Source organism: Saccostrea echinata, unplaced genomic scaffold (assembly GCF_033153115.1).
Source record: "Saccostrea echinata isolate AGI-Se365-2 ecotype Australia unplaced genomic scaffold, CSIRO_AGI_Sech_v1 ptg000004l, whole genome shotgun sequence".
NCBI classification, from domain to species: Eukaryota; Metazoa; Mollusca; class Bivalvia; order Ostreida; family Ostreidae; genus Saccostrea; species Saccostrea echinata.
This window is the reverse complement of record NW_026889753.1, coordinates 7255253-7267500: the sequence shown is the minus strand read 5'-3', so window position 1 is coordinate 7267500 and position 12248 is coordinate 7255253. Positions and strand designations below refer to the sequence as shown.

The following is a 12248-nucleotide window of genomic DNA, read 5'->3' as shown; positions in this document are numbered from 1 at the left end:
CACTCTTATACTTAACAAAATGATGTAAGCATAGAATGTTTTAAATCATAAGTTAACTGATTGTATTGGTGATTATAATTCAATTGTCATTCTTAAAATAGCAGTGACATTTATCCTGCTTATTACTTAAAATTTCTAACACAAATATAATTGATAATTGAATACTGCACATTTATTCCAGATAAACGTGTGAAAAAGTAATTACAATTGGAAATATCCCAGGAGCTCAAAAACACCACTCACCCCGCCATTTGTCAACCGGAAGTCCGATGTTCAAATCTGTACCTTATTGCCATTGCCCTTTTTTTTATCACTTCACTAGACACAATTGAGGAACTTTGAATAATAAAAAAAAATGCCATTAAACATTTAATATATTTTACTTACATATATATAAACAAGGATTATCTTGTTATTTTTCATGGTTTAAAAAAATCTGTCACTTGTCCTTATAGGGAAATTGTTATCGATGCTTCTCAAAGTGGTTCGTTCTGACAAACACAAAAAATGAAGAATAGGCACAGAACTGCCAGATATATTCCTAAGGACGCTAGTTTGAGGAAGGAAAACAAGAGATACTGTAGAGTATTTTATACAGCTAAGAGTAATCTACCCTTAAATGTAAGATAGAATAAATGGGAATCTACAATTAACAAAACAAAATTTAATAGATAAAAGTATTTTTATATTCATATTAGACTAAGAAGGGTATCTGAATGCATTATTCACATATAGTATACCAATGTAAGTAAAGAACGCTAATTTTTGTACACAAATACTCCATTTTATTTGAATGGTTTTTTTTTGGGGGGGGGGGGGGTAATGGCAGGTACTCCTGGTCGAAAACAAATTAGGTTACTTCAATACGTAAATCTTTAAATGATTATAATGTTCTTAAAGTCCAGAAAGTCTTTTCGTTAGTGTATAGAGCTCCTTTAAGGGAAGTGCACATTTGATTACAAAGAAATTCCAGATTCAGCAAGTTTTAAAAAAAAAAAATAAGAGGGAATTTACAAAACGATACTGAGTAAAAAAGAGTCCATTTGTTTAAGGACTTCATGCAATGAGACTACGATAGAATAAATACTTTTTTTACTTATGATAACAGTAATCTGATCCTGTTATAATTGGCATAAAATTCTTCATTTAAATCACGACTCTTGTCTTGAGATATATAATTTAACCGAAAACATGTCTACAAGTATTGGTCTAGTTTTGCATTCTAATACTAATTCTCATCGACAAGGCTAGTTATATACTAGTTATTATAATATACAAATTTCGTAACCCTGCATGACATCAAATCAAAAATAACCCTTTCAAGTTTAAGCTTTAAATGTTTTATAAGTAGAATAGCAAGTAAGAGTAACCTGTGACAAACATTGCTGCTTATAATTACTTGCTGTAAACATTTCATTATTTTTTGGGGGGGGGGGGATTACCTGCGTATTATCAGCAGAGTTTGCAGAAACCCTTTGTCCTGATGACTCAGATGTTGTGTATGCACCAAAAATGAACTTCCTTGGACAAATTAAACATTCAAAATGGTGCCTTTTCCTAACACAGCATCTTAAATCTCATTTTCATTCAAATATTTTAAAATTACAAATTTTGTGTTGAACTAAACACAATCTGAATTTCATTGGCTAATTCGACTTACATGTATTTACTATTCTTGCAAATTTCCTGCAAACAATCAATTTGTAAAATGTCTCTTGCAAATCTGTTGCAAACAACAGAATGGTACGTGTATGTGTGTTTCTTGCAATGTTCCTCTATATAGACATGAGTTCCCGCAGCTCGCAAGATTAGAGCTAGCGGCATTCATCTGCCAACAAGCTAAGAAAGTTATCTTACAGCGACAAACTTATGTTTGCTGCAAAGGTGCAGCAGACTTGATGAAGTTCTACTGCTTTCAAAGCAATTTGGTAAGGGAAATTAGTTTTGAGATGTTCCCATTCACCGTAGTGGACATATGCAAAGAAGCTTTCTTAAATAAAAATATGAAACAAAAAACTCTGCTTGACAAGTGGAGTTTACTAATTTTTCATAAGCTCGCTGCTTTATATACTTCCAGCGTAACTGTTGTGCTGTAAACCCCATAAACTCTACCACGAATGACTTTGACACAACTCCATGGTGTACAACATCTGGAGACTGTCAGCAAACAAACTCGCAGATACCAAAGACTTGCTGTGAAAGTTATTCTGCAAAAAATCCTTCAAACACCAACAGAATTTGCCACGAATATGTAAAGTCCGGCTTCTATAAAGAGGTAAAAATAAATAAACAGTGTACATACATAAAGCCAATAAAATTCATGAAATCGGATGATCCACTTTCTCATAATATCTTGTTTTAACTTGCCTGTTATTGCAGGGATGTTTTAAAGTAGTGAAAGAGGAGCTTCAGTCACGAAAGGATGTTTATATACAACAACAAAAGGAAAAGCAAAAGGAACAAAATAAGTACTTGGAGGATGTAACCATATACTGGAAAAGATTAAGTTATATAAAGGTATGAGTTATACTTTTGCAATCCAAATTCAGATTTTGAGAAATGATATGAATGATAAAAATAACGATTCACACAACTCAAATAAACATCGTAACTAATAATCCAGTTTTGTAGATCTTGATCATGTTACCACTTAAAACAGTGATTTTACATTCCCTACATTTTTTTTCTGACGCCCCGTTCTATCATCAACATATATTTATGTATGTGCATGAAAAACATGAACATTTAAAATCGACGAAAAGTTAAAATTTAGATTAAAAATCATTGAAATAACAGATCCTACTTTTAAACACTTTTCTCGTTATCTCACTCCGCTGATGATTAATGTTAGAATTGTTATGCAGCGAAAGAAAGCCAACTGGAAAGCAAAAAAGTTGCCGAAATACCTTTTAATTTATTATAATATGACATAAAAGTTTTGGATTGGATATTATATTCTTTATTTCATTCCTTCATAAAAGACTAAGGTGTAAAAAAAAAAAACAAACAAACAACTCACTGAATAGAAACCACATTGAATCACAAAATGTTAGGTACTAGTATATTATTATTAATATTACTATTTTTAAATACTAAAAAATTCAGATATTTGTAATTTACTGCTTGTTGTGTTTCTTTTGCGTGTTACTTTATTATTGTTATAACTAGTTACAAACTATAGTAACTGCTATTAGTCTAGTACTTCTTTCATCTTCTAACTAGTACTCCTAATAATGCAAATACTTCTACTACTACTATACTGCTACTACTGTACTTCTAATATTTAATGCTTTTTAATTTTACTTACCAGCACTGTTACTACTACGACGTCTACTTACTAGTACTGTTACTACTACATGTACGACTACTTACTAGAACTGTTACTACTACGACTACTACTTACTAGTACTGTTACTACTACGACTACTACTTACTAGTACTGTTACTACTACGACTACTACTTACTAGTACTGTTACTACTAAGACTACTACTTACCAGCACTGTTACTACTACGACTACTACTTACTAGAACTGTTACTACTACGACTACTACTTACTAGTACTGTTACTACTACATGTACGACTACTTACTAGAACTGTTACTACTACGACTACTACTTACTAGTACTGTTACTACTACGACTACTACTTACCAGCACTGTTACTACTACGACTACTACTTACTAGTACTGTTACTACTACATGTACGACTACTTACTAGAACTGTTACTACTACGACTACTACTTACTAGTACTGTTACTACTACGACTACTACTTACTAGTACTGTTACTACTAAGACTACTACTTACCAGCACTGTTACTACTACGATGTCTACTTACTAGTACTGTTACTACTACGACTACTACTTACTAGTACTGTTACTACTACGACTACTACTTACTAGTACTGTTACTACTAAGACTACTACTTACTAGTACTGTTACTACTACGACTACTACTTACTAGTACTGTTACTACTAAGACTACTACTTACCAGCACTGTTACTACTACGACTACTACTTACTAGAACTGTTACTACTACGACTACTACTTACTAGTACTGTTACTACTACGACTACTACTTACTAGTACTGTTACTACTACGACTACTACTTACTAGTACTGTTACTACTAAGACTACTACTTACCAGCACTGTTACTACTACGACTACTACTTACTAGAACTGTTACTACTACGACTACTACTTACTAGTACTGTTACTACTACATGTACGACTACTTACTAGAACTGTTACTACTACGACTACTACTTACTAGTACTGTTACTACTACGACTACTACTTACCAGCACTGTTACTACTACGACTACTACTTACTAGTACTGTTACTACTACATGTACGACTACTTACTAGAACTGTTACTACTACGACTACTACTTACTAGTACTGTTACTACTACGACTACTACTTACTAGTACTGTTACTACTAAGACTACTACTTACCAGCACTGTTACTACTACGATGTCTACTTACTAGTACTGTTACTACTACGACTACTACTTACTAGTACTGTTACTACTACGACTACTACTTACTAGTACTGTTACTACTACGACTACTACTTACTAGTACTGTTACTACTACGACTTCTACTTATTAGTACTGTTACTACTACGACTACTACTTACTAGTACTGTTACTACTACGACTACTTCTAACTAGTACTGTTACTACTACATGTACGACTACTACTTACTAGTACTGTTACTACTACGACTACTACTTACCAGCACTGTTACTACTACGACTACTACTTACTAGAACTGTTACTACTACGACTACTACTTACTAGTACTGTTACTACTAAGACTACTACTTACCAGCACTGTTACTACTACGACTACTACTTACTAGAACTGTTACTACTACGACTACTACTTACTAGTACTGTTACTACTACGACTACTACTTACTAGAACTGTTACTACTACGACTACTACTTACTAGTACTGTTACTACTACGACTTCTACTTACTAGTACTGTTACTACTAAGACTACTACTTACCAGCACTGTTACTACTACGACTACTACTTACTAGTACTGTTACTACTACGACTACTACTTACTAGTACTGTTACTACTACGGCTACTTCTAACTAGTACTGTTACTACTACATGTACGACTACTACTTACTAGTACTGTTACTACTACGACTGCTACTTACTAGTACTGTTACTACTACGACTACTACTTACCAGCACTGTTACTACTACGACTTCTACTTACTAGCACTGTTACTACTAAGACTACTACTTACCAGCACTGTTACTACTACGACTACTACTTACTAGAACTGTTACTACTACGACTACTACTTACTAGTACTGTTACTACTACGACTACTACTTACTAGAACTGTTACTACTACGACTACTACTTACTAGTACTGTTACTACTACGACTACTACTTACTAGTACTGTTACTACTACGACTACTACTTACTAGTACTGTTACTACTACGACTACTTCTAACTAGTACTGTTACTACTACATGTACGACTACTACTTACTAGTACTGTTACTACTACGACTACTACTTACCAGCACTGTTACTACTACGACTGCTACTTACTAGTATTGTTACTACTACGACTTCTACTTACTAGTACTGTTACTACTACGACTACTACTTACTAGTACTGTTACTACTACGACGTCTACTTACTAGTACTGTTACTACTACGACTACTACTTACTAGTACTGTTACTACTACGACTACTACTTACTAGTACTGTTACTACTACGACTACTACTTACTAGTACTGTTACTACTACGACTGCTACTTACTAGTACTGTTACTACTACGACTACTACTTACTAGTACTGTTACTACTACGACTACTACTTACTAGTACTGTTACTACTACGACTTCTACTTACTAGTACTGTTACTACTACGACTGCTACTTACTAGTACTGTTACTACTACGACTTCTACTTACTAGTACTGTTACTACTACGACTACTACTTACTAGTACTGTTACTACTACGACTTCTACTTACTAGTACTGTTACTACTACGACGTCTACTTACTAGTACTGTTACTACTACGACTTCTACTTACTAGTACTGTTACTACTACGACGTCTACTTACTAGTACTGTTACTACTACGACTACTACTTACTAGCACTGTTACTACTACGACGTCTACTAACTAGTACTGTTACTACTACGAATTCTATTTACTAGTACTGTTACTACTACGACTACTACTTACTAGTACTGTTACTACTACGACTACTACTTACTAGTACTGTTACTACTACGACTACTACTTACTAGTACTGTTACTACTACGACTACTACTTACTAGTACTGTTACTACTACGACTACTACATACTAGTACTGTTACTACTCAACTTATTCTTACTAGTACTGTTACTACTACGACTACTACTTACTAGTACTGTTACTACTACGACTACTACTTACTAGTACTGTTACTACTACGACTTCTACTTACTAGTACTGTTACTACTACGACTACTACTTACTAGTACTGTTACTACTACGACTACTACTTACTAGTACTGTTACTACTACGACGTCTACTTACTAGTACTGTTACTACTATGACTTATTCTTACTAGTACTGTTACTACTACGACTACTACTTACTAGTACTGTTACTACTACGACATCTACTTACTAGTACTGTTACTACTACGACTACTACTTACTAGTACTGTTACTACTACGACTACTACTTACTAGTACTGTTACTACTACGACTTATTCTTACTAGTACTGTTACTACTACGACTTCTACTTACTAGTACTGTTACTACTACGACTACTACTAACTAGTACTGTTACTACTACGACTACTACTTACTAGTACTGTTACTACTACGACTGCTACTTACTAGTACTGTTACTACTATGACTGCTACTTACTAGTACTGTTACTACTACGACTACTACTTACTAGTACTGTTACTACTACGACTACTACTTACTAGTACTGTTACTACCACGACTACTACTTACTAGTACTGTTACTACTACGACTTCTACTTATTAGTACTGTTACTACTACGACTACTACTTACTAGTACTGTTACTACTAAGACTACTACTTACTAGTACTGTTACTACTACGACTACTACTTACTAGTACTGTCACTACTACATGTACGACTACTACTTACTAGTACTGTTACTACTACGACTACTACTTACTAGTACTGTTACTACTATGACTAATACTTACTAGTACTGTTACTACTACGACTTCTACTTACTAGTACTGTTACTACTAGGACTAATACTTACTAGTATTTAATTCTTCTTCATATAACAACTATTATTTACTGCCACTGTACTTGTACATGTAGAACTTAATACACTATTGCTTCCGAACATTACTAATAATTATTTATACTTATTTATACCACAAATATAACGTATACTACTACTTACTAGTTACTACATATATAACCATTACATGTACTACTAATACTACCACTGCTAATTTCATACCTAATTTTTATACATGTGTTTTAGGGTGTGTCCCTTTTGCTTCCTGTAATCTGTCTAATTCTCAGTGTGATTTTAAACAAGAAACACCAAAGTAAGGATTCAAAAACAGAGATGAATAAATTGTAGTGAAGGCATACGACGTACTAAAACAACAATAGTGATCTAAATGAGTGGCTTTGTGTGACGACGTACATTACTTGTCAGGGTTATAATTACCACTCCTCCCACCTATTTATGTTGTGGAGAAGATATGTGTTTTTACTACTTAGCATAAAACATTCAGATCCGATCGTTTAAGAAACTAGAAGACAGATGACAGAGAAATTTTCAACCCATATTTGTAACATATGGGAAGAACTTATGAACAATCCTTTCCCTGAAATTAACCTCCCAAAGTGAATGTTATTACTCCTTTCATTTTTAATAAAGATGTATGCATTTTTTTATGATACATATGTTTATTTTAATTTAATAACTTGTGTTATTTTTCTGCACATGTGTTATGAACATGCATTTATTTATTTGAAACATTTATTTAGGATTATGTTTTTTAATTTAAATTTCATTTTAAAAAGAATAACCGTTCATGCAATGATTTGTCCAATAAAGCAATTACATGAAAACGAAAACTGTATAACATATCGGAGAAATTTTGTTACCGTACAACGCTTATTATTTTATCTTTATAAACATTTCTCATTAAAAACATTAATTCTACATTCAGATATATCTACGACATTTTATCAATTAACAATAGTATACTTCCATCCATAGGTTGATTCGATATATCGCAGTGAACACGATATCAAAGACACATCTGCCACATCTTTTTTCTATTTGGATGTTTTAATTAATATAAACATTAACTTACAAATAAACTGTATGACAAACGAGATGGCCTCAGCTTTTCAATTGTCAACTTTCCATATTTATGTAGTCATATTCTACAATCACCTGTTAATGCTGTTTATGTCTCACAACCTACTCAATACTCAAGAGCATGCTCTGAGTACGATCAATTTTTTAAACCGAAGCAGGTTATGAAAAATAAATTGTATGTTACAGGGATTTCAAATACACCTTTATGTCAGTATTTCTAAAATTCTATGGTAGTTAATAATTACCTTGTTTGCAAATAAATATAGTTTCTATTGTTTTCAAATATTTGCATTAATGACTGACTTTAGGTTCAACATCATTGACATTCTCAAATTGTTTATATATTGTCCCTTCGATGCACTGTTATTGTGTACTTTGAGGAAATCAACTTTACTAGTAACTACATGCATGTAACATGTCATATGTTTTCAAATGGTTAGAAGTCTATAGATCTATAATTGATGGATATTTGCACTTTTCAGTATACATTCAACATAAATTATACTTATTGAATTGTTGAAAAAATAGAATAAGAATATCAAACAACGTGAAATACAGGAAATGCATGGACAAAGTCCTTTAACTGACTTTTAGTTTAATAGTTATCTTTTCTTAAAAATCAGTAAATATTTTCTCTTAAAATTATATAATTACGCATTGACCATCAAATTATGAAAAATATTTTATTAAGCTTCTTCGTAAATATATTGGCCTATGAAATATGATCACACTTTCTGTGATGTGACTTTTTTCCCCAATTATGCATCGGATAGCTTATATGCTACTTTCAGATTATAATTCTTTGATTCCCTGTTAACAATTTAAAACCATGTCCAATTTATCCTTAAATAAATTGAAGACAACGTCACTTGAAAAGGTTAGGTGTATAGCTCCTTTTTTATTCCATCTGATGGAAATGTGGAAATGCAAATTTTCATACATGTATAATAATACAAATCTTGAAAAAGGAATACGTCATACTGTTTTTCTTTTATACACAACCATTTTGACCTTTTTCAAGGTCTGAGGTTCAAAACATTTTTTCGGACCTTCATGATAAATTAAATTCTAGTTGCACATTAATTGAAGTCTCGGCTGATTTCTTAGAAGCAATATCTCTCCTGTACCTCGATTCTCTTTTATATTGATTTATTATTGTAGTTAGAGAAATTACTTATATGTATTTCTTCAAATTTAGTATTTAAAACAGCTACAGGACAAGATTCGGATTCATATGTATTATATGTGATATACCGCAGGCAGGCAGTGAAGCAGCATACCCTTGCAGGATCATTTTTTCTTGTATTCCTGATATCAGTGTTTTCAGTACTTAAATTAAACTGCCTCATATGCATTCTACTTAGTTGCAAGTAAACGTATATTTTAGTTTTAATTTTTTGACAAAGAAATTATGTTTCTCATCCCTATGAAAAATCAGAGGTCAAGTCTGTATTAATCTAATGACCATTAATTTACTTCTAATCAGGCCGCTTTGATAAACGGTGGCTACATTGAAACAGAGTATACAAAGCACGTTTGATGATATAAGTATTTATTCAAATGGTTTCAGAACTATGTAGGTACCCGATTAGGAGTTGAGAATCTCGTATACCTTCGATTCCAGGTTTTTAATGCACTTGCAATCGTTTTGAAGTGTCCACAGTGTGGAAATCCAGGTGTTTTTACAACTACAAATACTATAGCGATGAATGGTGATAGCATTTCAATCGTTCAAAATATTTTCAATGTATTGTCAAAAGTGAAAAAAAAATTAAGAAAAATCATGCTTTTCATTGTGTAATATATCAATCTTCTAGATTGTCTTCAGGATCTCTTTCCTGTCAGTGGCAACTGATGTTTTCCTTTGATGATTACCGCGTAAAGTATAGTGCTTACAGGTCGAGACACAATTTAAACTGAGAGAATGCATGAGAAAATTCAAGAGCTGATGTCCTCCTTTTCGAGAGGAATTTTCCAATTTGGTTGCAGTGTCAAAGACGACATCATCTGTGTTTTCTTATTCCTCGGAAATTCCTGCGACTCTGATGCACACTCTGCTGACATTTCGAGATTATCAAATTGCTTTTCAAGTGTCATGTTCTCTTTGATGAGTAGATATTTGTTTCTTTTAAAGGATCAATAATGTTGCGTATTTCGAATACAATGATGCCTCGTACTGCTTGAGCGATGCGCTGGACATCAACATCAGATATATATGCCGTCCATGCTGTTTGATATGATCCAAGAAATGCCATTTGAGAGTAAGGAATTTTGGTACTGGTGACTTTTCGTATGTGGCCGTGTTATGAAGATGAACAAAACACAGCTGTACAAAGGAAGATCATTTACTGCATGGATACCAATTCACTGTATGATCGTTAAATAATCAATCAATCAGTCCTATAAAAAATAACATGTAAATAAATCACATCAAACAATACTTATATTCAGTTATATGAAGTCCTCACAGATCGGGATTTAACATAAATAGATTTAAACATTTTATATTATTATACTTTCATGTTAAATACTAATATATGATTGGTTTAAACGCATTTAACGATTTGTAATCTTACCCTCAGCATTAGCAACACAATGACAACGGGTAACTCATGTACATCGATAATGTCACATGCGTGTAAATTATGCGCCTACGTAGAATTCTCAAAACGTCAGTTGGCCAATAAACTTGACGTAATTGTCACAATTCATGTCCATAATTGTTTCATATATTTTTATCAGATTACTGTATAACTAATATTTATTGCCCAATATGTTCTCCATACTTTTAAGCTTGTTAAGCAGGTTTCACCTGGCGATTTAAATCCCGTGCTATTCATAAATCAGATTGGCGTAGCAATTGACCAGAGCAGTCTTGTTGTAAGACAGCTCAAGTTTTCCCTATATGTAGGCCTTTCAACTAGTTTTTCAAGTTGCACATATGGTAAAAAACAGTTGATAGATAGATTTGTAGGTACATGAAATTCTCAAAAGAAGATTGTAAACTAAACATACCTTTAATTAAATCATAAAAAAATTAATTATTAATATTTGATTTGTAAGATGTGTTTTAAGGACAGGTAACTCAAGCGTAAAAAACGACCAACAAAGTGCCGATTTTTGAGTTATCGTTTATAGGAATGACATATAGGCTGCTTCAATTGGTATTGTTATGTTCACAAAAGGGTTCCTTATATTCTTTGGTACACAAAAGGGTTGACCAAAACAAGGAGAATGTCTTCACTCTATACCTGGAATAACGGGATCAATGAATGGGGAACAGACTATATTCAAGATTTTTAACTCTCTCCGACAGTTGTTATGAAGAAGAAAATATAATGCCATGTTTTTTGTGTGTGCATTGTTGTGCTTCATCTATAAAGATATATATTTCTACAATTAAATGCAACAATAATTCATCTTAGTCTTTTCACTAAGCACGAAGAAGAACGATCAAGTATAAAAATTTAATCAGGTCAAAATTAAGAAGGGGGATGGATTTCACTTTCTATTTTTATTAAAAATTTCACTTATATATTATTGTACAGTGTCGTTAACTACATGATAAACAAGCTTAACATTTGAGCTAAATTTTAAAACCACTGGATTCCGCTGACAGTGAAGGAACACTTTGGAAATGCTAAAACTTGACATGCTTAAAAACAGTTAGCTTCCTCGGACCCGCTGTAAACAAGTTCCGGTAACGGGTTATCGTTCTTTTCATCGAACCCTAACGGCAGTTGAAAGGCCTACTATATGTTTCAATAATTGTTTAATATTCTCGGTCCCATTGTGCCATTAAGCCGTTGTGCCATTGTGCTATTAAGCCATTGTGCCATTACGCCATTC

General features: G+C 32.9%; 1 protein-coding gene across 1 annotated transcript in view; it reads left to right on the top strand.

Annotated features, from left to right (window-relative positions):
- The window catches only part of LOC133179292 (uncharacterized), a 17642-nt gene extending 8966 nt beyond the window's left edge, over positions 1-8676 (top strand). Inside the window, exons 6-8 of the mRNA XM_061314077.1 lie at positions 2078-2275; positions 2380-2517; positions 7545-8676. Coding sequence (XP_061170061.1) covers positions 2078-2275; positions 2380-2517; positions 7545-7646 — 438 coding nt within the window. The 3' untranslated portion in view covers positions 7647-8676. The remainder of the gene's footprint in view (positions 1-2077; positions 2276-2379; positions 2518-7544) is intronic.
- The last annotated feature ends 3572 nt before the right edge of the window (positions 8677-12248 follow it).